The 27,916-nt window shown below is 38.4% G+C and overlaps 1 protein-coding gene across 1 annotated transcript in view; it reads right to left on the reverse strand.

Annotated features, from left to right (window-relative positions):
- Window positions 1-2,078: 2,078 nt before the first annotated feature.
- The window catches only part of LOC126282188 (protein kibra), a 209,365-nt gene continuing 183,527 nt past the window's right edge, over window positions 2,079-27,916 (reverse strand). Inside the window, exons 4-19 of the mRNA XM_049981718.1 lie at window positions 23,444-23,552; window positions 21,877-22,036; window positions 18,275-18,533; window positions 17,819-17,967; window positions 16,686-16,850; window positions 14,900-15,653; window positions 13,748-13,938; window positions 13,563-13,649; window positions 13,283-13,475; window positions 12,762-13,029; window positions 9,874-10,052; window positions 9,532-9,729; window positions 7,572-7,732; window positions 7,295-7,487; window positions 4,245-4,378; window positions 2,079-4,037 (exon numbers count right to left, since the gene is read on the reverse strand). Coding sequence (XP_049837675.1) covers window positions 3,785-4,037; window positions 4,245-4,378; window positions 7,295-7,487; window positions 7,572-7,732; window positions 9,532-9,729; window positions 9,874-10,052; window positions 12,762-13,029; window positions 13,283-13,475; window positions 13,563-13,649; window positions 13,748-13,938; window positions 14,900-15,653; window positions 16,686-16,850; window positions 17,819-17,967; window positions 18,275-18,533; window positions 21,877-22,036; window positions 23,444-23,552 — 3,453 coding nt within the window. The 3' untranslated portion in view covers window positions 2,079-3,784. The remainder of the gene's footprint in view (window positions 4,038-4,244; window positions 4,379-7,294; window positions 7,488-7,571; window positions 7,733-9,531; window positions 9,730-9,873; window positions 10,053-12,761; window positions 13,030-13,282; window positions 13,476-13,562; window positions 13,650-13,747; window positions 13,939-14,899; window positions 15,654-16,685; window positions 16,851-17,818; window positions 17,968-18,274; window positions 18,534-21,876; window positions 22,037-23,443; window positions 23,553-27,916) is intronic.

Raw genomic sequence — 27,916 nt, forward strand, 5'->3', positions numbered from 1 at the left:
AGTCGTTCATCTGGATGAAGGTGTATCTGGACATGACAATTGACCTTGTGTGACCTTTAATCTCAATGATCCTGTTCCCACTGCAATCCTAACAGTTGATTTCTTGGGCCAATAAGGGAACACATAGCAATTGAATCTACATTTCAGAAACAGTCATAGAGTTCGTGCCAACCTTTGAGTTAACACAATATCAAATATAGCAGTTTTGAAGAGTTGTCCAATGTCCTTGATAAATCTTTCATGTGTACCATGAATACTTCTTTATTCTGAATTTAATTATATTCAGTGATATCATCTGTTAGTGAAATCCTCCACTTTCTGTTGTTCAGATAACACTCCATCCATGGGGAATGCATTTAATGCCATAGTATTTCAATTTTCATAGTAGAATTGTATGACCTAACGTTTGAAGACCATATTAAGATCACAGAAAATGCCAACAGCTTCTAGAGCAGAATTTTGAGATCACGGGTTGCTTCCACAGTGGAAGAACCTTTACAGAAGCCAAACTGAGTTGTTGTTGGAATATTATTCTCAATATTCTATTGCAAATTATCTTCTCAAAAGGCTTTGAGAACGTAGATAGCAAGCAGATGTATGTCTCTATTTTTATAAATAAGTCTTACAACTGAATACTTCTTTGAGAAAATATATTTCAGTTGGTTACAGAGGTAACTCGAGGAGGGGAGAGAGGGCATTACCAATTCAGCATAAAAGTTTTGCACTTCGGCTGAAATACTATCACAGCAACAAAATGTTTTTTCTGAGCTCTTTAATATTTGATTTGGCAAACAAAACTGATGTCTGTTGGTGGTGCCTACCCAATTAAGTATAATGGATGAGTTTCTGATGATCCGTTATGTTTTCAGTTACTGTTAGGAAGAATTCATTGAATTTAGAGTTCAAGAATTTGAATTTATTACCATTTGTCATATTACTACTGCCCAGCAGGGAACTGACTATCATTTGCCTCGCTGAGTTTGTAATAATACTTTAAATTTCCTTTACTTTGTTCTTTGAATTTTGCGCATAATACTAGTTTTTGCCTTTTAATTCCTGATTAAAACTAATCCTCTGCATTAAAAAAATTCTCTTGCTGGCACCAAATATTTTGCTACCAAATGTTAGCCATCCTTTCTCTCGGTTTTCAGCATAACTGTTGCTGACTCACTTCAAACAGAAAACTAGATTCATGGAGCTGTAAGAATAATTTTGGAAAGAATTAAATTCCTCATCTGCTCTGCATTCTTGGTAATATTCTTCCCATTTTACATCCTGCAAATTCTCGCTAGATAGTGTGACTTGATTCAGCAGCTATGAGTCTGTGAACATTTCCCTCCTTATTTAAACTGTACTGATGGGGACACTTTATTACTATTTGACCACTATGGTCATATAAACTATTTATTATGGGGCCCACATCTGTGCCATGTCAGTTTGTTTCAGACACAAATTGTCACTCGCTGTTGAACTATATCAGTCTTGATAATCTTGTTACGTGTGATACCGAGAGTACAAACCAAAGCTGGATGTAAGTAACCACCTGAGTTGAAATCAAAATTGAAATCTCCACATACTCCAACTTCATAATGAAGTTTAAGACATTTGTTGTTACTTGTCAGTACACTGTCGGGAAAGCTATCTTGTATATTTCTAAGTCTTATTACTGAAGTACTGCACAGAGCTATTCAGTGCAGTACTTCTTTTGAATCCCATCAGACTTTATTGGACTTTTTATTTACGTAGCCACTGTCACTTTCTTAATATTATTCCTACAGCAATGTGATACTAACTTGTATCCATGTAGGTATATTTATTCAGTTCCTACTAATTACCAAATTTTTTTCTGTTTCATATGAGACATCAGTAGCAGTGCCTTTCCAGTTGTGATATGACAAGCTCATCTTTCCTGTTTAACAAACTTGATGGGTGTTTCATATCTTTATGATTTGGTGCAATGTTTTTACCAAGCAGTATTTCAATAATTGTCAGTATGCATCAACATACTGAACAATTAGACACTACAGAAAAAATGGATGCATATCAGGAAAAGTTGGAAAAAAATTTAATAACATAAATAATGTTTCTATTTACTTTATCATTTGTCTCTGTTCAAATACTGTACAAGGGCAGTCAATATGAAAGCTTTGTTACATGTAAATAAAAATATTCTACAATGACTTCAGCTTTGTATATTAACAACAGATTTTTTAAAAAAAAAAATTCATACACATATGTACATATTCTACAAGTGAAGACATTTTTTTACAGTCTTCTGTGGAAACATGTTATTACTGACAGACCCGAAACTGCCACCACACGAGCCATTGAAACTTAATTGTTCCAATTCTATTAAAATAAATATTTTGGTCATCTCTTTAAACTCTGCACAAAATACACAGAGGATGCATAATTTAAGAATCAATAGTCTAAACATGTTATCATATTTCACTGGCATCAGCAACTGAAAAATATCAAGTTACATTATTTTCTCCCCGAATATCTAAAATTTTAAATAATAAACCATCTGAGATACATTTTTACCACACAGTCAGACTAGTAATCGATTAATAATCAACATAATGGAACAGGCAGAATTCTTGCAGTTGTATGGGACCAAGAAAACTACATGTGGTCTGAAGCCAAGATCAAATGAATGGCAGAAAACTTTCAACTGTATTTAATGCAGTTCATGTGACCATGCCACTATGGAAACATTATATCCATAATAGATTCTATTATATATATTGAGCAATATAGGACCTTCATTAACAAAGCCCTTTAACAGAAGTATATATGCTTACAAAATTTAAATACACTGGTTCGATACATATACCTTTTTATATATAAATGTATATAACATATCTGTATATATTTAACATTTGGCGAATTATCCATCACAATGTTGGAAATGAGAATACAAGCTCAGATCATAAGGAATTAAAATGAGAATTTCATTGAAGATTTGAAGATTCAAGAAAACAAGTTTAATTCCTTTCTCCCATCACACACACACACACACACACACACACACACACACACACAAATTACACACTATCTATCTGCTGCCCCCCGCCCCCACCCGCTCTGGCCACTGGCTTGTAATCAGTGTATTAGCCAAGAACCGGTACATGAGCATTTTTGTTTTGTTTTATTGTGTTCTTATTCTTTGTGGCATAAAGTAAAATTACATTATTTCCATTGCATGGACTACCTCACTGAGGGGTACAGCCCAACATTTTCACATTAACTCCACCTCCTAATAGCACCAGACTTTGCAGGAATTAAAAAAAAAAAAAAAAAAAAAAAAAAAACAGTATAAATACTTAGAAGGTACAAGGCTTCTATACAGAGTTATTGTAAAATCTGTGACTTTCTTTGCTGCAAAAACATGCTTGTACAAGCATCAGTCAGCAAATGTCCTAATATACCGAAAACCTAAAGAACAGGAATGAAACTACGTCATACATATTTAATATGATGAGTAAGAGTTCATTTTATGGGAGCTTAGCTCTGATGAAGTTTTGAAGACATGAGGATTTTATGAAATTCAATATATTTTGTGATATGAAATGGCCACTAGTTTAGAAATTCGGTGGGTTTTTTAAAAAATCCACATAAGAGCCTTGTGCAATAAATATTTCAGCAACTTTTAAGTTGCATCAGTTCACTGTACATTTGTTATTTTACATGTTTACAAGTTCAGAACAATAATAATAATAAAAAAATAACAACACACTGCACCACTCATGGCACTATAACCAATGCTCTCACAGCACTCATGTCACACTTCAACACCTAGCACTCTGTCAACAACATAATGAAACCTTTGTGTTTCACTGTTCTCTTCTGTGCATTCCCTTCCCTCCACCTGGCGCTTATCCTCAGACTGTTTTGATTCTGGTGGATGCTGTGTAGGAGGCTGTTCATGAAGGCTTTCTCCATGCTTCAAGGTACTGCATTCTGAACTTGTGCCATCATCCGTAGGCAACACAGGCAAAGGAACAGTGGCTCGCGTGAAGAAAGCCATCTTTTCCCTAAAATCATTAATTCCACATGAAATTTTCAATATATATAAGTTGTGTTGCTCAACAGTAATGTAATTTCACATACTATACTTATGTCTCACTGCTGTAAGGAAGTAAAAACTAATGTTTGCTCTTCTGCAAGTCAACGTGTGTCTATGGATAGTTTTGTTAAACATGCATTGTTACAAATGTTGAACTGATAGAAAAGTAGCTTACTTGAAAGATATGATGTCTGGTTTTCCTTTCCCAGCTTTGCTTTTGCGCAGTTTGTAAATTTCTCTGGAGGTTTTTTTAAGCATTTTCTCTATTTTCCGTTCCTCTGCACTTTTTCCATTTTTGCTGCTTTCCGCCTGGAAAGAAACAAAATTGTCAGTGTTGAGACAAACTATGTACAACATTTTAAGAAACCGGCAAGAAATAAATCTCAACCATTAATAATGCCTTCATGAAGCAACACTTACTCAAGGAGAAGCACTGCAAAACTATGCTCATTGGGCAAGATAGTAAGAAATTTTTAATGTGAGAGGCAATGGTTCTTTTTGGGACACACAGGTGTAGAAAACTTAAGAAAAAGTGCTGAAATTTGTGAAAATGACACAAAAAGGTAAAAATCACACAGAAATAAGTAACTGCCTTGGTCATGTGCACTAGGTGATAAATTCCATCAATGCATCTTTCACTATTTCATATGTCTGTTCTTCATTTATTGTCTTCATTCACAGAGATAACAATCACAAAAATGCAAAATTTCTTCAATTTGTTTAAATTGCTTTTTGGAAGTATTCTACATGTTTCTTGCAGTACAAGCTGCTTATTCCTGTAACATATAGTCGATATTCTAACTACAGTTTTTCCATTTTGAAGTATCATTATATGGCTCACAATGGTCAGAATAAATTTGGAATTTAAAGGGGTCATTATTCATATCTACAGAGAATGTGCTCTCTCTCTCTCTCTCTCTCTCTCACACACACACACACACACACACACACACACACACACACACACACACACAAAATGAAGTAAACACCTGCTGCAATGAAGGCATAATAAATTATACCTACCCAATACAATATATACTACTGTTACTACTAAATAAAAGGATTTTACGGTGCACCCACCCAATACAATATATACTACTGTTACTACTAAATAAAAAGATTTTACGGTGCAGCACCTTTCCAAAAATACAGCTGTTTTCACAAAGACAGGTCAATATATGCATTTGGGGATGTGAAATGAGGCAAGATAAGCACAGTTTGTTGCGCCTCTTTGTGAGATTACTACATTTTGCACCATTTCCCTTCTGTTCTATGCTTAAGCATCTTTCACCCATTTTTATCCGTGTTCTTAATAGATTAGACAGAATTTTGTTCTCCTCCTGAACTGTACCTTAATTATTTTTTTTAAATTGGAAGTCAACAATGGTCAATATATATTAAAAATGTAATTTATGGAAAGCATCGTCTACCAGCAACATTGGCCAAACTCAGCAACAATAGTCAACCTCAGTAATAATGGTCACACTGCAGCTAATAAATCAAATAAAATTTAAAAAATGATGCTGCAACAGTTGAAACCTAAATTAAGTCAGTGCTGGCATGGCTTTAACGGTCTAGTTGGCTGTGTTAGTGTTTTCCCAGAGTGGATTTTTCACAACAAAATCATGCCAAAGATTAAGAAGGAGAAGTTGTGTGCACTGTTACAAGAATTCAAGACTCAGCTCATCGAAACTCATGGCGTTATTCTGCAATGTGCTATCTGTGAAGTAAATACTGCAATCAATGACAAGCATCAAAGAAACAGAATGAACCAGAACCTGTAGAAGAACAAATACTTAAAGAACCCTGAACTTTGCAAGATGAAACCTAACTAAACTACTCTGACATACGCCTTTACTTCAGGGTCTGAAAAGCAGTGGTCATTGAATGAGTTTAGTGTGGATCTTGTCATATCATTAATCCAGTCAGGAATTCCAATCCATAAGGACATTATCCTGCATTCAAATAATATCTTGAGAAGTACACACAAATATCAGTACCAGAAAAGAGCACTCTCAGAAAAATTTACATACAGACAATTTCTGAGAACGTTTTAGAAAAAATAAAAGAGGCAGCCAGCAGACATGAAGTGGGATTCATTTTAGATGAAACTAGTGATGAGCTGCACAGGTATATTTTGAGTGTGTTGGTTTTTCTATTATCTGGTGAATGGGTAAAACCTATGCTTTTTAAAATTTAGCAATTTGAAAAGACAAATGCCTGCATAATGCAATCATTCAACAATTCATATATGAACTTGTGCCCAAGGGGCATACAATACAAAAAATTCAGGTCTGTGGTGACTGATTAAGCATACTACATGCTTTCGGCTTTCCAACAATTACTTGTGCCCCACCCTCAGCCGTGTGACATGTACTGCACATGGTCTACACTTTGTATGTGGAAGCATTGGGAACAATTACAGCACGTCAAATTACTTCATTGCTTCATTACTTCATTCTAGTAACGGCTTCCAGTTATCAAGTTTTGTATCCTGTCATCAGAAGGTATGGTACTTGGATAAGATGCACTGTTTTCTTATGGGAAAACTTTGAAAAAGTCAAACACTTTATAACTGAACTAAACTCAATGGACACAGCAGCCATCAAGCAGGCGCAACAATTAGTCAACAACAAAGACTTTGGGTTGGAACTTTTTGCAGTGTAAGGCTATAAGTACTTGCCTGATGTGATTCACTGTTAGGAAGAAGAAGGTATTGAGGAGGAGGAACTGTGGAAGAAACTGATGTGCGTTAGGAACATCTTTCATGGATTTGCTAAAGAAATATTTGAGTTAAATTTGAAGAGCAATCCAGATGTGGAAATATTTGCAATTCTGACTCAACTTCCTTTAAGGGGGAGTTCCAAGGACATGTTCCACCGCTTTCTGTTTGCGAAGTTTCTCCATATGTAAGGACCTATAGAGATCAAAGCACCAGTGACTTAAATGTGAAAAACATTGAAACAATTTATGTAATCCACTGCAACAGAGCCCTGTAAATGGGACAAAGAAAGTTAATGGAACTGGTTTAAACTCAAACACAGTAATTTCATCTGCATCTTTTTTGCAACTTAAAACCCTTTCACTAGTGATGCCAGCAACAGCAACATCATCATCATCATAACTATGTGGACACCATCTAACATCATGCTTAAATCTGTATCTTTCTTTCACTGAAAGTAAAAATTAAAATACCTTATGTATATTAAGTTATCAAATGCCCACCTGTGCAATGAGATTCTGGAAGGCAGTGTCCTCTATAACCCAGGCTGCCATTTCTGGATCACCCTCAGCACGTGCTGTTTCCAAACGATCCTTGAGGACACGTAAACGACTCAGTTCATCTTGTAACATCTGCAGCCTACAGTGCTGTGCTCGTAAATCTAATTCAAGATCCAGTGATGTACGGGCAGTTGCACTGCAAAATGTAAGTTTCATTAGTTTTTTTTATTTATTTCCTTGTGTGTGTGTGTGTGTAATACTTCAGTGACTCTTTATGTACCTGCTGCTGACTCCGCTACTTGAACTGCGGCCATGCTTTGTTACTACTACAGTTCCTGGTGGTCTTCTCCACCTTAGTGAACGCCTTTCAACTGAATTGCGTTGAAATGGGCCACCTTTCCGATACAAAGGCATTGAACTATCACTGTCACTGCGATTCAACTGCAAAAGCAAAGGACACACATAATTAAAATGTTGTTTATATGTTAAAAATATCATCAAAAATTGTGTTGTGACATTGTAGACAGGTGCAGGATAAGAAAATCTTCATTTGTTTGTGAATCGTGTAAGATACATTGAACAGAGTTTGATGGATTTTTGACTGTTGTATTATTTGAGTCTTGTAGCTTTTGTTTCAATCAATTCACATTAAAGAAGTTGCAACTTTCATAAGTTCGTGCAAAAGGAGTAATTTGAATTTTAAAAACTATAAACACACTCTAGAGACTAGAGAACATAAAAGGACCATCTACAAAGGCTAGGATCATCTATATTGGCTGATTTGATAGTGTACTTTGCACATGAATACATAGTACTGTATGTTTAATAAACAAACTAAAACAAATGCCAAATAAAATGGTTCACTGAACACATGTTATTTACAGAATACATTCAGTTACATACATCTGTTCCATTTTGACTTAATAAGTAATGTCTATTGCACAATTCTTATCACAATTTTGGTATACTGATATTTGAGAGAGTTGTCTTGTGATTCGGTTACACATTTTTGAAACTTTAGTTTTACTTTTGTTTACAGTGGCTTCTTGGATGTTTCTCACTACTCACAAAATAGCAAAACAAGGCATGAGATTCAGTCAAATTTGAATGATTTGGAGGCCTGGAACTGGTTGAAACCCTCCTAAGTAGAATATTGAGCTTGACAGAAAACGAGCACATACTGTTCACCTATGTGTGACATAGTAGCCATGGTCATTTGAAATAAATGCTTTTACTGAAAGCACCCCATGTCATGTAGTAAGATAATAATTGCTGTGCCATCATTGAAAATAGCAGTCACTCTGTTGCATGACTGCAAAACTGTGCACTTCACTGTTAAGATGCATTTGATTGTGATGCAGGATGTAACAACAGTGTGTGAAAAATTCTCCAATGTACTTTTAAAATTTGGTACAGGAACATGCTATAAAAAATTAATCTGTTGGATAATTTGTCCCAAATATCTGCTTTATTTTAAGACTTCATCTGTTATGTGGCTGGAGAATAAACACAAATAAAAACATTTTCATGAGAGAGAAAAATACCAATACCACAAAATAACCAGCCACAGCCACTGATACACAAATATCCATGCCTACCAGTGGGGAAAATCAGCAACTTAGTTAATAGGAGTATGCAGCAGGGCACAAATATCAATTATCTGATTACATATTTAAATTTATTAGCCAGCCATGGAGTACACTATCAAAAAACAGATTTTAGAGACAGCAAGCCAGTTTGTTGCTTCAAATAATTTGTTCATACAACACGTTCCTTAAACTCTAAATCCTCAAACTATACATTGACACTCAATATAAAGTTACGCGTTTGTAGTGTAACACAGTAGAGACATAAATATTTTTTTCAGGTGGCACAAGTGTTCATATTTTTAATGTATAAACATCACTGAGCCCCAAAAACTTTGCATCCCATTTTAAACCCATTCTGCTTATGGCGCAAGGGTGTTTTTCCATGACATTTAATAAAACACATAGGCAGTATGTGCATGTAACTCAACATTGGTTTCTCAGTGAGGCTCTCTCCTGTGTTTACAAAGTTAATCATCCATGCCAAAGGTGGTACTGTTCCAAACATTAAGTATGAAGAATTTTTGAAATAATCTGCATTGCAAGTTTAAAGCTTTGATACATTCAATAGCACTATTAAATAGTTTCTTGTTTTCAGTATTCGTCACATTGTTATGCAGAACAATTGAGAGAAGACATATGAATAGCACTCACCCTGCAAATATACTGATTTCTGCCAATAGCTGCACTAGGGCTAAACGTCTGAGACCGTTTAATGACTATTGTTCGAGCTGACTCCTCTGGTCGTTTCCTAACACCCTTCTCGGGGATAAACACACATTCTGTGTTTGTCTCCTTATCAGAAGTATCTACAGAGAAATCATTTGAGTCCTCCGGTACAGCTGTGTCCTCCTAAAACAAAGTAAGTAAATTAGAGTTTCATGAACAAGTTATAGATTTCTTCTATTGAATGTTCACTGTCTATTATATACAGCATGTTCCAGAAAATTAAATCAGACTTATAAAATCCTGCAATGGAAGAAGTTCTTGACTTACAGCATGCTCAAGTACAGCTTCTAGGAGGTCTTCTTGACAAAATTCAACAATAATTCCATCTTCTTCTTCATCATCTTCATCATCGTCGTCATCGTCATCATCATCCTCTTCATCTTCTTCTTCCTCTTCCTCCTGGCTATCAAGTTCTTCTAATCTTGTGCTTACAGTGGAATGGAGACCTATAACAGAAGGTAAATAGCACTTTAGAGAAATATATTTGAGACATTATTAGGATCAAAGTAAAATTAAATATAGAGGATGAACATTAATAAAATCAACAAACTGCAGGGGCAGATTGCTGACTGGAAATTGAGGGGAAAAGGTCCTAACGAAAAGGCATTGTTGCCACGGTAGATGGCACTGACAAATGAGAGTTTCTCCGACCAGGTGCCAAGTGTTCCTTGTGTGTTGAAAGCTGTGTGATTGACGCAGCCTACTGTAAGCAGCAGAATGGTCTGGTGTTCATGTTGGGAACAAGCCAAAATGATGTTTGCATACAACCAAGCAGGTGGAAATGGCTGACAGCCAGCATGGCTATACCAAAACAGAAACCCTCACAGATACCGACCACAACACACAACATTTCACGCCCTCTTGAGCATTTGTGTGATCATGGGCCCTTTTAGTGAGATAAACGTGCAGGGAAGAGCAAGACTGCAGATCTGGAGGTTTAGGTTCTACATGAGACATACCCTAGTACAAGCTCTATACAAGTGGCCTGCCAAAATGGTTTAAGCGAAAGTACGATTATGTGTACCCTGCATGACAACTGCTACTATCCCTATCAACTGCTATACCATGAAGGCCACTTTAAACATCTGTTGTGACATGAATGCAATGCAATTCGGTACTGTGTTCCAGGATGATTTGTTGGCATGGCCAGAAACATGTTCATAGGACCCTTTTTCCTTCATTTTCAGTCAGGAATCTATTCCTGCAATTTGTCCCTCTGACAACCATGCCTCCATCCTTGCTACCTTCCCTGTTTTCCTTTCCCTGTTGCTTCATAACCTGGGTTGTGAGTAACTAAATCCACTTTCCCTTCTTCCCTTTCTTTCCCCTCTCTCATCCCTGATGAAGGAACATTTATTCCGAAAGCTAGGAACTTAAATTTTCAGTTGTTTTTTGTGTTTCTATCGGCTGTACTGAGCTGAGGTAAGTACTGGCCAGCCCCTCTATCTCTTTGTTAGTAATTGATTCTTTTATGACGTGTTCAGCTACAGAAGGCACCAAATAAAACCATCAACTGGTAATGTTAGAATGTCGATTCTCCAGAATAAAGAAAGACAAAGTTGTACGAGAATGGTAAGTCAGAGTTCTCAGTGTCTTTCACTGTGGCATGCTTCAATAAAATCTTTTCAGTTTACAAGCCCATCACCTCTTGTAAGTTTTGGCTCAATCATCGTTATACTGGGATTATGTTATAAAAGAAATGGCTGAAATTAGAATAAACAGCAACAATTTTAACAGAGACCAGGAGTACACACTTGGTAGGAAATGGAGGCAGGAGTTGGGCATTGAGTGAAAGTAAAGACAGAGGCTCGATGCTTGTAGTGGTGCTGGACCGCAGTTTCAAATGTGGCACTGGTCTCTCGCACCACATGACATCACTTTGTCCCATGGCAGGACAGACCTGCTAGGAGATGCCCAACTTGCCTCAAGCACATGCGTCACTCTGGCCTTCTCTAAAATGTTCCAGATGCTGCCATTTCAACTATACAAGCAGTTAGTGATTTTAACTCTTGAGGATGATGGAGAAGAGAGCTATCAAACGCTTGAGTGTTTTAGTGAGATGGATTGTAAACTGGGAAGAGTTTATTGAATAATAAATCTCATAAATCTTATAATGGTGTGTTCAACTTAGTGACAAGCCATCGGAGGACTGCTGTCCCTCACAATCATACAAGTTCAGTAACCAGTACTGGGCTTTCGGTGAGTTCCTGTGCACTGTACCTTCTGCTACCATCAACAAACTGATATTGAAGTCTCAACTCGATGACATTAAGAATTTTATGAGCCAGCTCCGACTGGAAATTCTGGTAGTGGTTGGTTTACCCTAGCCATCGTTCATTGTGAAAACACCTCCCTTCCTGGACTAGAATCTTTCACCGATCGAGATGTCATCGTCTACAAGATGTGGCATTCTGGTATTGACCCGAAGACTCAAAGTAGACCTAGCTATGTTTATAGTAATATGCCATTTACATTGTATACATGCTCTTGTAGAAAAGATACTAATGATAAAAAAAATTCTTTCCAGTATTATCCCAGAGCAGTAAGAGAAGAAAACCATCCAACATTGAGCTGGGAATTATAGTTATATAACTGAGACTGAAAAAGGATCAAATCTCTAATGTACATAGTTTCCCTAAACCACTCCAGGAGACTGACAGAATGATTTCTTAAGTACTACAATGAGATTTTTTTTGGTATTATGAATTATAAAATAGAAAAAAGCTAGATTGCTGTTAAAGAACTACACTTTGAACCAGTTAAGAGTGATAGCAGAAGCTTTGATTTGAAATCACAAGTACCTGAAACCTTTCTGCTATTTGTTTCTACTTAAGTATTTTGTGATGGCAAGTCTTCTCACCAATGTAAATTATCGATACTAGGTTTTTGCTTCTGATGCCATGACAGTACATGGCAGTGTCTATAAAATAGTGCAGTCCTGTCAACTGAAATCTCTGTCTCTCACACTCACTCAAAACACACACACACACACACACACACACACACACACACACACACACACACACTACTTGGTTTTATTTGACAGTATTTAATTCTTTCCTCGTCAAACATAAGAAAGAACTACACTGTTTTATAAATGTTATCATATGCAGTTTTGTGCTAGAACGGATGTGTTGTACAGTTGAAAGACTTACCTTGACTGCGTGTCAGCGTCGATGTCTGAGATGATATTATTGTAGATTCATCAGAGCTCTCTTCCTTAAGAACTGCAATCTGCTTATTAAATACTGACACATCACTCTCCTGCTTGTCATGATTTTTTGTCAAAGCTGTACTTCCACGTTCCACAACTTGATTTGATGTATTAGTCTCTGGATGCATCAAACGGAAGGCAAGTATATTATACCACTTAATGGACACTGCTTCAGGGCTGAAGTCCGCTAGGCTCACCTGTGCACTGCCCTGAAAGTATATGAACATTATTAGAGGATATGTGTCTGGGTGCATTTATCACTATAGTAATACTTGAATTGTTTTAGTGTAGTAATTGTTGAATTGTGTTAGATGTAGAACTTCATTTAATTTAAAAGGTTTTCTGAATGTTAACTTTTCACTCAGTAACAAACTAAGTAACAGAGAATGATGTTATTTAATGGTTAATATTGCAATTTATAACTAATAATAACAGCTCCTCTGTGTTACAGAATATACTAACCAAACATTCTTCGTGGTTTGCCGAATCAATGTTCCACACATTGACTTGCAGAGTTTTGGTAAGGAGTTTATTCAGTGGAACAGGAAGTGGGAAATTATCTCCAAATGTTGGTTTTCGAAGATCATCAATTGTTTTCGTGCAACAGGCACTCGTCAGTGGAGGAGAATTGGGAAGCAAAGTTGCCTTGATGTATCTGTTTACAAATAAAAGCACACTGTAATTCACTATACGCCAGACACAAAGAAAATAATTTTCAGACAAAACTCTATTTTCCACTCACACTCTGCTCCCATCAGGAATAAATAAGGCTGCTAGGTTACGTGCTCTCTCAATTCCAACATGAAGTAATCCATCACTTATGGAATACCTGTAAAGGGTCAAAATCTCAGTTTAAAAGAAATCCCTTTTTATGCATAAGATTTAAAATGGACTGCTTTCTATATTCCAAATATATGTAGTATTTACCTCAGTTTGATTTGTACTTGAGCAGTTTCCAAGCTCATTTCATCAGACACTGTATGATCAACACCAAAAAATGAGTGCCTTTTATTTGAAGCTTCAAAAACACCTGAATCTCCTGCAACTGATTCATCACTAACAGCAGCTGACACTGATCGAGTATTTGTGCCAGAAGATGGATTTGATAACCCTGCAACCTGCAATGTGAGCACAATTTTTTAATGACATGACTTTTTGTATGCTGAAGTAAACTTCATTTAAGGGAAAGTTCCATATTTGTTGAATAATAAAATGGACTTCAACAGATAACAGATAAATGTTCTGGGAAGACCCAAAATACATAGCACTTATTATACTTTACAGTAGTAGCAATTGCAGTTTGCCAAGAAGTGTTACATCGACAAAATATTTTAACTTTCAAAAATAGCTACAGTAAATCACACAGCAGAGCAATATGTTACCAGTTAGTCCACTGGACGAATGAATATTGGTTTTAGGAGCTCCTCATAGCTGTTCTTCCATTGTAGTTAGAAATTTTTGAGAAATGTAATGTTATTGAGGACAGAACAGTGGCTACAGCATTGGACTCCTCTTTGGGCCAGTAAGTTTTCATGGGGTTTCAGGTCATTATAAGTCAGACTTTCTTTAGTTTCCCTAGCTTGTCTAGTTTCCTTAACTCATCTATGGCAAATGTTAGGAGGAGTCGACCAGAACTAATTTGTTATCTTATCCTCTCCAAAACTAAGCTAGTGTTCCATCTGCAGTAACTTTAACAACAATGGTGCACCGAACATGAATGTGACATGTGACTCAGAAATAATAATAATATAAAAATAAGAAAAAACCACTGTTTATTTTTCTATGTCTACATTTCAGCTCCCCAATTTAGCCAACTACTAACTCCTAGGAAATGACTGTTTTTGACTTGCTAATTGCCTGTAAAATTTTCAGTCTGCCGTTTATAATTTTATCCAAAGTACCTCTTCTTCTTTCGTACTTCTAAAGCTTCACACGACAACCTACAGTTCTCCCTCACTACGGAATTACAAATTTTTCTACAGCATTTTGTAATTAACTTGCTTTGCCCATTAATGTATTTCCTTACTTAGCTCTAGCATAAACTGAAATGCCACAGCAGTTTACATGAAAATAACTCACTTGTAAGAGTTCTTGTGATGATCCCACAAGAGGAGGTGGAGTCTCTGAAATTGGAGAAAGTGGTGGTTCAGGTGTAGGCTCAAACTGACACCTTCCAGGCCTCCCTAGGCCAGAACCCTGCGACATGTTGCTTCCGTGAACAGAGAGTTCCTGCAGGTCAGGTCTCGTGGAGCCAGCTGCTGCCGCAATCAGATCTCGATGACGTATCCTCAGTTCTGCTAGCCTGTCCTCCAGCTGTGCACGATCCAAACAGTGGGTTACTGCACCAGGGCGACCAGGAACAAAACGAATCCATCCTGCATTAGGAGGTGGAAGAGCAGGGCTGCCTGCTGTTGAGGCAATAGAGGGTTCATGCAAAGGTGACACAGGAGGAGATGCAGATGATGGGGACGATCGTGGTGATAATGACGGTTGTGAACGTCCGGGGGAAGGAGAGGGAGTCGCAGGATCACCACGGAGCAATCGTTCCACACGCCTGTGAAGGTCCGCCATATCAACACTTCCTACACCTGAAGAATCGACGGGTGTTGCAGTTGTTTGATACTGTGGTCCTCCGTATATGTCAGTGAAGCTTAACCCAGAGCTGAGAGAACCTTTACTGCTAGTTGTTGACAGGGATCCCAAACTTGAACTGCTGCTCACTGACAAAGTGCTCGCTGACATTGTTTTGAGCTGTGATTCCAACTGGGTCATAGCACGAAGCGCATCACGTAACTGTTGCAGAAGGAGCTGCTTCTCTTCATGAAGCCGCAACCTGATAAAGAACAACCCAAAAACAATAGGTTACTGAACATAGTTTAACAAATATGAGGCCACATTTACAGGTCCTACAGTTTATAGGATCATGCTAATTAAGAAAGTGAAATTTTGTTTTATAAGTGGTCTAATTACAGATATTTTATGGGGGAAAAAATCAATGAGCAGATTCGCACCATATGCTTTACATAAAAAATAACATGAACTATTCCTTCATAATTGTGCCTGTTTCCACCTGCAATTGTGAGTAAACACTAACCACAATAAATCTTCCAGACAAAATATTCAAATTACTGATAATTTGGTAAACAGCCATTTGCAGTACACTGATGTATGGTAATTTGAATTCCATAACAAAACGGAAACTAGTGGAATATGTGGGACAGTGGCAGCTGAACACTTAAAAAGCTAATATATCTAGTTTTCTGCTATGACAATGGTCTGTTTATTTCAGAATTTGTGTGTGTTTCTTACAGTGCAGCAACAAATTTTTCTATCTGATTTGTCTACAAAAATAACGTTTAACAATGAATGCTGTGATACAAAAAACCACCCTCCAATATCTGTATTTTGTCAACAGACCTCTCAAAATAATTTGTTACCACAAACTGTGTGCCCTTTTTCCTGGAAGGCTAACAAAACTATGTGGATTTTATTATCTATAACATTATCAGTTATATAATTGAGCTATACCCTATTGATACTGTTTGACATCACACACTTTTTGTTTTCTCCATTAACTGCCATGAAAATACAAAATATAACAGATTCGCAGAAATATTTAATAGAAATACCCCTCAGTTTTCACAAATTGCGTATGATGAATAAATATTTAAATTATTGTTAGCAAGTTACTGCAATTACTAAATCTTTACACATAAAAATTGTACACTCACTTGTAAAGACTGATTATTACTACACACAAAAAAAAAACATTATGAAAAACAGTCAGGCTAATAATCCTCTTAGTGTGCATTGTGTGTTTGAACATTAAATCAAAGGTTCTATTCTGAAAGACAGTTTTTCTCACCTGTCAGCAATAGCACGATTGGACATTTCAAGTGCTTGATTTAGATCTTGTTCTAGTCGCCTGATCTCTTGTTGAATATCTTGCATCTCTTGCTGACTTCGAGAGCGAGGTGTTATACTTCGCAATTCACGCAACAACTGCTCTTTTTCTTGGAACAGGAGCAACCTGGCCGGAACATTAATCATCAGTTGTATGCAGAAACAGAGTAGTAAAAAACACATGGTAACTAAAACATACATCTTATGGCTACCCTTTAAGTCTGTTCACAAACTGGATGAAGGCAATATCACACTCACATCCATGTGGTCCATTTTTAGCTTACATTCTGTGTGGTATAAATTTAAATAAATAGTAAAAACAAAGATGATGTGACTTACCAAACGAAAGCGCTGGCAGGTCGATACACACAACTGGAATCTGGTGTGAAAAAAGGCGAAAAAGTGTTGGTTAAAGCTGGGTTATGTTGATCCTGTGGTGAACTTGGGTTGGTAGACAACGATGTGCACAAAGGTTAGGTGGTTGTGTTGGTCTGCTTGTGTCTGTGTATGTGTGGATGGATATGGGTGTGTGTGCGAGTGTATACCTGTCCTTTTTTCCCCCTAAGGTAAGTCTTTCCGCTCCGGGGATTGGAATGACTCTTTACCCTCTCCCTTAAAACCCACATCCTTTTGTCTTTCCCTCTCCTTCCCTCTTTCCTGAAGAAGCAACCGTTGGTTGCGAAAGCTTGAATTTTGTGAGTATGTTTGTGTTTGTTTGTGTGTCTATCGACCTGCCAGCGCTTTTGTTTGGTAAGTCACATCATCTTTGTTTTTAGATAAATAAATACTAATGTACTCATAAGTTGACCAAAACATTTCTATAGAGAAAATTTGTTCAAAGCATCACAGTTGGATACACCTTGTCCAAATGTTTCATACTTTCTTTATACTCTACTCGAAACAGTACAGTCTATGAGTAGAAAATGACAAGGAAAGTGTAACAACTCTGTTGGTGGTTCACTACATCAACTTAACAGAGCAGCAATAGCACCCAACAAGCCTTGCTTAAAACTCCAAAATCTGAATGAATTATAAAGAAATAAATGAAACATGCTTAGAAATGATGTTTAAATATGTATAAAATTTGCTACCTACCTGTCCTTATCAGATTCTGCTTGCCCTGGTTGCACTTTTTCTTCCAGATCTGCTAGTTGATGCTGAATATGCTGCACCCTTTTCCTAGCTTCATCGTACTGCAACCTCATACGAGCCATTTCTGCGAGTCTTGTACCAATTGGCATCAGCTATTACGTAAAATAACAATGTTAACAAATTAAATTCATGTGTTGTACCTAATCAATGAAATAGTTGTACTTTTCTACCACTATCAATACTGAAATTATATTTCAGCACAGGTATTGTCATTAATTTTTATAAAAGCATTTAGCTGTCTAAGTCCCAAATTTATTCCTAACACTCAACTAGTAAATCTAAGGAAATAATTAAAAATCAAGTATCACACAAAGCAATGACCATAAAACCATGAACACTGCTAAATGATATAAAATTAATGCATGTTATTGAAGGTATCTAAAGAATGTTCTTGTGTACCTCTCCTGACAGATCGGTCTGTGAAGCAGTACTGAGTTTTTCTTGTGGCAAACTTAGCGTAGAAGCATCTGGTGAGCTCTCACACAGCTGAAGCCGAGTTAGGTCGTCCTTCAGTTTTGCAAGTGACTGCATCAGCTCTGCCTTTTCCTTCTCACCCAAAGAGAGAGACTTCTGGATATTTCTTAGTTCAGTCATAATTGCTTGAGCCTCTGTAATGTTATAGCAGCCTCCTTCATGTGAGCTCAGTTTCTGCTCAACACTGCAATGAAGAGACAGACAAATTTTAGATTGTTCAAATTCATAGCACATCAAAATACATAATAAGATGTGCAACTCTATAATACAGACATTTCATTGAAAGGCCTTAGTAGTGTGGTCCTTCATAATACACATGGCATTTCTATTATTAAAATTTCGTATTTGTGGGGATCCACAGCCTCCAGATATTTAATAAACTTAAACATGGTCCATTATAGGCTGTAACGCAATGTTTATTTAATCATGTGATAGCTAATTTCAACTACCTGTCATTGTCAAGCACCCATAAAACCAACATCGAAAAGCACTACATTGTCTGCATTCATCGCCATGTATAAATTACACTTTACACACCTCACATTAAGATAAAACAAAGCCTAATGTTTTATTAATGTGAGGTGTGTAAAGTGATATTTATACATGGTGATGTATGCAGACAATGTAATGCATTTCCATGTTCGTTTTACAGGTGCTTGACAATGACATTACCATCTACTATGGACCATACTTACATTTATTAATTTCTGTTATTATGGTAAGTTTATAACATCAACACATTTCACTTAATTTAGCTTTTAAACTTATCAACATTGTATTTTAATGAAATGAAAGAAATGGATATTAAAAAACTAACAAACAGGTGAGTAAGGAAATTCAAATATTTGATAATATAAACCAAATTTTGAGAAAAGACAAATGCATTTAAGAATACTGATAATACTACATCCCAAACATCCATTTTCTGGCAGAACTCTGCCACGCAGTTCATGTGAAACTTAGGTCATCAACATAACCTAATGTGATGGAAGAGATACCAGTTTTGAAGATGAAAGAAATTATCATGACCAGTATTTGGTCCTCAAGGAGAGAAGAGGTTGCAGCATAAAGTTCCTGATCACCACACTGTGTGACAGTGTCCTGAATCACACTTCTAATTACCTTTCTGTGACATCTTATGGAATAAGGCCTTTTGACACTTCGTGATCCATGTGTCAGGTGGAGAAATTAAGCTTTGTGGTCCTCTTGATGCTACTCCTTAGTAGGGTATGTGCCAGCAACATCTTATTCTCTTCACCATTAAAATGCAAATACTTCTCTGCACCCAGTTATTGGTAATCATTCCAAACAAATATCCTTAAAAATTCAACTACTGTCATCATGATGTGAAGGGATACCACTTGGTGTGAAGAAAAATAAAATGTTTCCAAGGTAATCAAACAAAGCTTCTGCATTTCCCAGTTACCAATGCCATACAACTCTTTTATTTACTATAACACAAATTTTGCTGAAAATTTGGGAGATTAGCTCATGCAACAAGAAATGAGGGTTGTTAGAGCTGATCGGTCTCCTCGTATTTTCATAAGAGTGATGTGTGACTCTCAACAGACAGCACTCCATCAGCTGCTTCTCTTGTGTACCTGCCTTTCAGCAGGTATCAACTGGATGCACTGCACTTTCCTCTGCCCTTTGCCTTTTCCTTAACTTGCTGGTGACTTTGTCCACTTTTAATGTCATCCGGCATTCTGTGTCATATTATTCTTCTCCCTCCCTTTCCTGTACTTTAATGACTCTTCCTTGCAGGGTATTGTGGAGACATGGTTTAGCCAAAGCCTGAGGGATGATTCCAGAATGAAATTTTCACTCTGCATCAGACTGTGTGCTGATATGAAACTTCCTGGTGGACTAAAACTGTGTGCTGAACCAAGACGCAAACTTGGGACCTTTGGCTTACAGGCAAGTGCTCTGCCAACTGAGCTTTCCCAGCAAGACCCACGACCCATCCTCACAGCTTTACTTCTGCCAATACTTTATCTGCTACCTACTACCTAATCACTTTTCCTCTTTCTCTTTGACAGCTCATGTTCACTGCCATATGATACTACATTCCCAACAAAACATCTGGCATCTCTTTCTTAATGAACAGCATAAAATCTTAATACTTGAAATTAGTTCATGGCCATAACTGTTTATTAGATCTACCCCTCTCCTTCTAAATAAAAGATGTTTTCTCTATTAGATACGCCAGTAGCAACAGTGTACTCATATTTTGATGACCTCACTGCAAAACCTTGAAGCGCAGAATGAATGTAGATTTAAGTTCAAGGGCTTTGTTTTGAATATAAAGGACAATTGTGGGTAATAGTGTGAATACAGTACAGTTTCAGCCATTGCGAAGGATTCGAAGATCGTATTACAGCCAAAATTGCTAAATCAATAATTTGAACATGTCACTTTATGTACACACTGCCAAAGTAAATTTCCAAATTTTTGCTACCTGAAAGAAAGAGGAAACACTAAACTGGCACACAAAACATTGCACTGATTGATTGATGTCAGACTTATTTTCTCGTCATTCATGCCACAAACAAAATTATGTAGTGATTATACAGAGTGCGACAGTGTTCATAGTAGGATACAAAAAACACACCATCAGACAGTAACTGTAATTTATTTATTACCTCTTATGTCAATCAATAGTTAAAGGTATGTCATTTACTAATGTGTAAGTCATTGTCCATTGCGTGGATTAATTTTGAATATGACTCCTGCCAAGTGATGCCACCTCTGCACAACACATTCATCTAGGCGGCATTGGAAGCTTTCCATAACTTGGCATAACATATTCTCTGGGACATTGCTGGCAGCAGTTCTGATGCGATCCTTCAACTCAGGAATGGTGGTACAATGTGTTTGGAACACTTCTTGCTTCAGGTAGCCCAAAGGATAAGTCTGCACATGAAAGGTCAGGTGAGTGAGGCAGCCAGGAAATATCACCAAAATGGGAAATTACTCTACCAGGAAATGTCTGTCACAAGAAATCCATGCAAAATTCTGGCCACCATTTCTGAGTTGAGGGATCACATCAGAACTGCTGTCGACAATGTCCCGTGGAATACAATACGCCGAGTTATGGAAAGCTTCCGACGACGCCTAGATGACTGTATTGTGCAGAAAGGGTATCATTTGACAGGAGCAATACTCAAAAAGTAATCCACGCAATGGAGAATGATTTACACATTAGTAAATGGCAAACCTTTAACTATTAATAGACATAAGAGGTAATATATAAATTACAGTTACTGCCTGATGTGTGTTTTTAATATCCTACTATGTACATTGGTACACCCGTTACTACTAACTAATAAGGCATACGAGTAAATTTAATAATGTAGATAACAATAATACTAGAATGAAAGTACCACTGACAATCAACAGAGCACAATATCACAAAATTATATGGACATAAAAAAGTTTATGAAGCAATAATGGTACTATGTACAGCCAGTGTTGACAATATTATGTCTCAAAAAGTGCTGACTAAGCTACAATTATTAGGTACTTACGAAGAGAGTGTTTCCACTCCTCTCTGGGTGCAGTGCATCTCTGCACGTATTTGTTCCAGCTCTCGCTTCAATCTGGAAACCCTGTTCCGAGCTAGTGCCACATCCGACTTCAGGAGGTCCGGATCATACTTTGTGCTTAAACTGCTGGAGCTGGAGCACACTGTGAAAACAAGGAGTTCCAGGTTATGCTAAACACAAACACAGTGTAAGTAATAAACTACATAAGGAATAAAATAAATGAATCAGAAAGAAAGGCACTACTAAATATGCAATGACAAATGTCAACCCTTTGGAAATGAAAACTTATTTCTCAGAAACACCCACTGGGAAGGAAAAATTAACATACACAGTAAAGTAACAGACAAAACTTTAAAGAAAATGTAGCTATTTACAATAGGACATTAAGCACTATATCTAGTTATAGAAATGAAAATTAAATAAACACACATCCAAAGACAACAATAAGGGATTTTAAACACACTAAAGGTGTATGATATAGTGACAGAGAAATTAAATTTAAGAGATGAAAGATAGATGAATGTAGTGTGTGTGTTTTCTGACGAGATGAGTAGAGAGAAAAAATGAGCAAAGGCATATATGAGTGTCAACAGACAAAATCTGTGAAATAGGTTTCCAATGGGTTGTTACTGTGCAAGGGATGGAATTCTGATCATACCCCATTCCTTCTAGGGCACTCAGCTGGTATGTTGGAGTCATAATTTATTCCGGTCTTGATATTTATACCCCAATTTCTGACTGTATCAAAACTTGTGAGCCTGCTCATTCAGGGCAAGCCCCTGCTCACCACAGTTTAAGTGAAAATAAAGATTTCTGTGTTAGTGAATGAGCTATCTGTCTTTGAGTCTGTCAGAGGTGTAAAATTTGGTGTCGAGCTCCAATGAAATTTGCAATTTGGGAGGGAGTGAAAGGGACGGGGGGTCAAATGTGGGTTAGAGAGACGATCGGGTATGCACTATTACAATAATGTCGTGAACAATTTGGACCACTAATAGCACCCTTGGAAGTCTGCACTAGATACAATGGCAGTTGTGTGCTGCCTGTGGACCACGATTGTTACATCTCGAGTACACAACACCACAAAATAACATTACTTCTAGTAGCGTCCTTAACTGTATCATCCCACAAATGATCATATTTGCAAAGTTAAAAGAAGTAGTGATGAGTGAAAGAAATGTGCCCAGTATTACGTTACTAATCGAATCTCGAAAAAATTAGATACTCAAAAGCATTGTTGAGAAAGTTGGAACACACCTGTTTTGGCATGCAGTTATGCCTGACGCAGGGAGAATGAGGGGGGGGGGGGGGGAGGGGGGCGGGTCAGTAATCCCTCCCAATGTTCACTGAAGGCCACGTGTCTAAACTGAGGAATGTGCGTCGGCCTTCTGACGCAGCGCTCCATTCAGCTGGCCGGATGGACACTTCGAACACCGTTCGGTGTGTCGTAAACACAGAAGAATGTCACGTCGCCCTTGGTTCGCTCACTTGCACTCAAAGCAACTCACTGTTTGAGACGTCGCGACACGAAGAGAAAGTTTTGAGTACTTACAGCTCGTCCGCGACGTGTTCAATGTGGTGAGGACATTGTGCAGGTGGTTGTACTCGTCCTGCGCCAGGTACAGCCTCTGCTGTTTGACGTCGTAGATCTCCTTCTTCGCCTGAAAAAGAATGCGAACAGCGCATTAGTGATGACAATACGGAAAACTGAAAAAATAAGCAAACAGGCTGCTAGAATGTCGAACAGTGGGGGGCAAAACTGACAGCGGGATCGTCCTCGTCGTAGAGGAGGAGGTCCCCGCGGCAGCAGTACGGGTAAGGCGGCGTGGGCCACACGAACAGCATGTCTGCGCGGCTGGCGGTGTCGCCGCTGCGCTTCCCCTGCGGCTACTGCCGGGGCCCGGCCCGCGTGCTTGCGCTGGCCGCTGCGAAGGCCAGGGGTGGCGGAGGGGGAGGGGGGGGGGGGGCATGGATCGCTCGCTCTACAGGCGGGGGCCGGGTGGGGCGGCCCTGGTACCGTCCGTTCCAAATCCTGCAAGGAATGCACTCCGCATTCCAACGACGCTTCGGGGAGGGGGGGCTCTTCTTCCTCGGGCAGCGGAAACTCGCGCACTCGCCCCGTCCCCCGGCCGCTTCATACCAAACAACTCGTCACGAATACAACGCGAGGGTCTCTCGTCATAAACTATAAAAAAAAACTATGCTGAGCTTGATACATCATTGTTGTGAGACGATCTCACCAACAAGTAAATATAAAATATTACCATATTTTATCGTAGCTCGTAGACTCTTATCAAGAGTCAGTTCAATCACTTGGCGATGAGGCCTCTTTGAGTTGGCGTGCAGCGTAAGATCGCTGCAGGTTTTTTCCAGTTCTGTACATCTGGAGCTTCCCTCTGCCAACGGAATCCAGCTGTCATTCGCTAGTCTCCGTCCCATCTGTTCGAAGGTATTCCATTCGGTGTTTTTTGATAAATTGGACCAAAAATGTCCGAGGGGAAGGCCACCAGACAGATGGGGCAGAGGGACTTGCCAAAGACAGCCTGGATTCAACTGGAAAGAGTGGAAGTGGAAAACGTTCTAAGTGTCAGTATTTTTCAAAAACGTGTAGCAGTGCTATTGTGTTGTCGGTGCTCTGTTGCATATCCCTGGACTAGTTCCAAGCGTCAAATCGCGGAGAAAAATGTTTCAAAAAGGTTGGTAGTGGAAGGCATATGGTCATTGTAACGAGCAATGCTTCCCTCAGGAATTCCAATTGTCGATCCAATACTGCTGAATAGAAGATGTCAGTGCATTCAAGACCAGCCGTGTTTATATGTTGCAAAACAGAAGAATTGAGTTGTGTGAGAAACAGAACGCATATCGAAAAAAAATTTCATGGATTTAATTTAATTATTTGCTTACCAAAGAATGTAAAAGAAATGGGAAATGATTTTCTACTAGTTACAAAATATTTCTGCTCCATTTATGTACTTGTATTGTAACAAAATTCATTGTATCTGTATTAATGGCACCTGGAACCAAAACTTTCTTATTAGCACTTAGAACGGGTCAGTTTCCCAGTGTGGCGCTTAGAACGTTCTTAATAAATTATTTATTTTCTAATTTGCCCCATTATTTATTGCAGTGTTGCGGTGGGCAGCATAATTCTGTCGGGCCAGTCATTGGGCGTCCCAGGGAGTAACATTCTAAAATTGCCAAACAAATACAAGGTATACAGTGGATTCTAAAGCGATGGTACTGTCCCACCACGGGCAGCCAAGTAATGCTAAAATTGGCCAAACGAAAGGTGTAGCGGGTAGCGGAATCAATGGAAATCACTTCTAGAAGTATATGAGAATTCCGTTAATTCAGCCTATGATAGGAGTAGACATTTCCTTTTGAACTCCATTTTGAGGAAAAATTTAGAATGTCATTTAGATGCGGCCTATTTAAATTGTCGCTAATTGTCGGTATTACAGCAACTGTACGGGATCTTGTTTCTTGATTTTGATGTTGTACTTATACATTTCAAACACAGTTCCTTGTTTCGTGTCTAATAGAAAATTGGCGAAATGAATGTCCGTGCAATGCCAAGTTTGGCTGCTGCAAACTTCTCCGTCTTTTAGAAGGGAGTGAGTACATAATATGAATAAGAACGCGTGTCCGGAAACGTGTCCAATTACGCTACAGAGCGTCAAAGTTACAGGCGCCGACGCCTGTAAATGTGTGTGTGTACAGGGTGATGATGTCATCAACTTTCAAGGATGATGGAGAAGGATAAATGTATCAGTTTGAGGTAAGGATCCCTGCACTGGAACGAACGAGTCGAAAGTTAAAAGCTAAAACCGTTCTGATATCTCTGACAGTGGAACATATGTACCGGTACTGTTGTTGCTAAGATTGTAGGGTACGAGATAAGGACCAAGACAAGAAAAGAGGTATAGTAAAAACGAGCTCTAAAATGCATTTCTTAAGAGCTATCAGCATTTGTTCAATAGTGGAGATGTGTTTCATACTAGTGGGGATGAACAAGTGCCCACAGCTCCTCAGGTATACAGTTTATAGAGCCCATATGTAATGGACATTTTTCCTTGTTTTGTCCATACTATCTTTGAAAGTTGCCTACTCTACATACTTGGCAACAACACTACCGGTACATGTATTCCACTGTCAGAGATACGATTTTCGATTGTAACTTTCGAATCGTTGTTTCCGAACCAGCGACCTTTACCTCGAACTGATACATTTATCCGTCTTCATCATACTTAAAAGTTTGTAACACCTTCGCGGAATCACCCTGCTTATTATTCATAGATTTACAGGCGCCTTTGCCTCAAACTATGACGCTCTGTAGCGTCGTTGGATGAAGTTTCCGGACATGGGTTCCCGTTCAAAATGTAATGTATTCGCCCTCCTCTACGAGCCCTAGAAGTTTGTAACGGAAATTTCCGAAACCCTGTATATCTCTGTAGTCTCTCTAAAATGGTCAAAAATCTGTTCATAATTTTTAACTGGGGTCAAGTTACGGTTTTTCCTGAAACAGGCCAAACTTTCGCGCCTAGAATGTTTCACACCGGAAAACTGACAAGTACACCTCTTTGTGCAGCGGAAATGATAACACAGTGGCAGACGACAGTGCCAGGATTCCACTGGTGTATTGGTGGTGGGAGGAGTAAAGCCCACTGTCAAATATTGACTGTCAAATGTCGACCATCTTGAATCAGTACTTTCCAGACTGCCTCCAGTGTAGGTGGTGACTGCAACAGCCATCCCCTAGCCCTTCACATACAAAACGTCGACAAGATGTTTCATCACGCATGGTCGCCGACCACTTCCATATCTACATCCATACCCAGCAAACCACCGCGAAGTGCATGGCAAAGTATACATCCCATTACACCATTTATTAGTATTTCTTCTAGTTCTATTGACGTATGAAGCGCAGGACGAATGATTGTTTGAATGACCCTGTGCGTGCTGTAGTTATTGTAATCTTGTCCTGACGATCCGTATGTGAGCGATGCATAGTGGGTTACAGTTCATTCCTAGAGTTATCATTTAAAAGCGGTTCCTGAAACTTTGTTAGTAGACTTTCTCGGGATAGTTTACGTGTATTTTCAAGAGTCTGTATGTTAAGTTTCTTCAGCAACACTGTAGCAGTCCCACGGGTCAAACAAACCTGTGACCATTCGTGGTACCCTTCTCAATACTCCTCGCTAGTCCTATTTGGTTCGAGTCCCATCACTTGAGCAGTATTCTAGGATAGGACGCACGAGTGAGTTGTTAGTAGTCTCCTTTGCGGATTGCACTTCACCAGTAATCTACCAGTAAACCGAAGTCTATCACCTGCTTTACCCACGTCTGTGCCTATATGATCATTCCATTTCATACCCCTACAACTCTGACTCATTGACGTTATAGTCACAGGATAATACGTTTTTCGTTTTGTGAAGTGCACAATCTTACATTTCCGAACATTTAAAGCTAGTTGCCAATCTTTGCACCACTTTGAAATCCTATCAAGATCTGAGTATTCTTCTTTCAGACAATACGCCATTACAGATAACTACATCACTTGCAAAAAGTTCCAGGTTGCTATTAATATTGTCCGTAAGGTTATTAATGTACAACATAAACAGCAAGGGTCCCAACACACTTCCCTGGGGCACAACTGAAGTAACTTCTGCATCTGACGATGACTCTCCATCCAAAACAACATGCTGCATCCTCCCTATCAAAAATGGTTCAAATAGCTCTGAGCACTATGGGACTTAACTTCTGAGGTCATCAGTCCCCTAGAACTTAAAACTACTTAAACCTAACTAACCTAAGGACATCACACACATCCATGCCCGAGGCAGGATTCGAACCTGCGACCGCAGCGGTCGCGTGGTTCCCGACTGTAGTGCCTAGAATCGCTCGGCCACCCTGGCCGGCGCAACCTCCCTATTAAAAAATACTCAATCCAGTTACAAATTCTGCTTGATATCCAGTATGACGGTAACTTTGACAATAAGCGTTGATGTGGTACTGAGTCAAATGC

The sequence above is a fragment of the Schistocerca gregaria genome, chromosome 7 (assembly GCF_023897955.1).
Source record: "Schistocerca gregaria isolate iqSchGreg1 chromosome 7, iqSchGreg1.2, whole genome shotgun sequence".
NCBI lineage: Eukaryota > Metazoa > Arthropoda > Insecta > Orthoptera > Acrididae > Schistocerca > Schistocerca gregaria.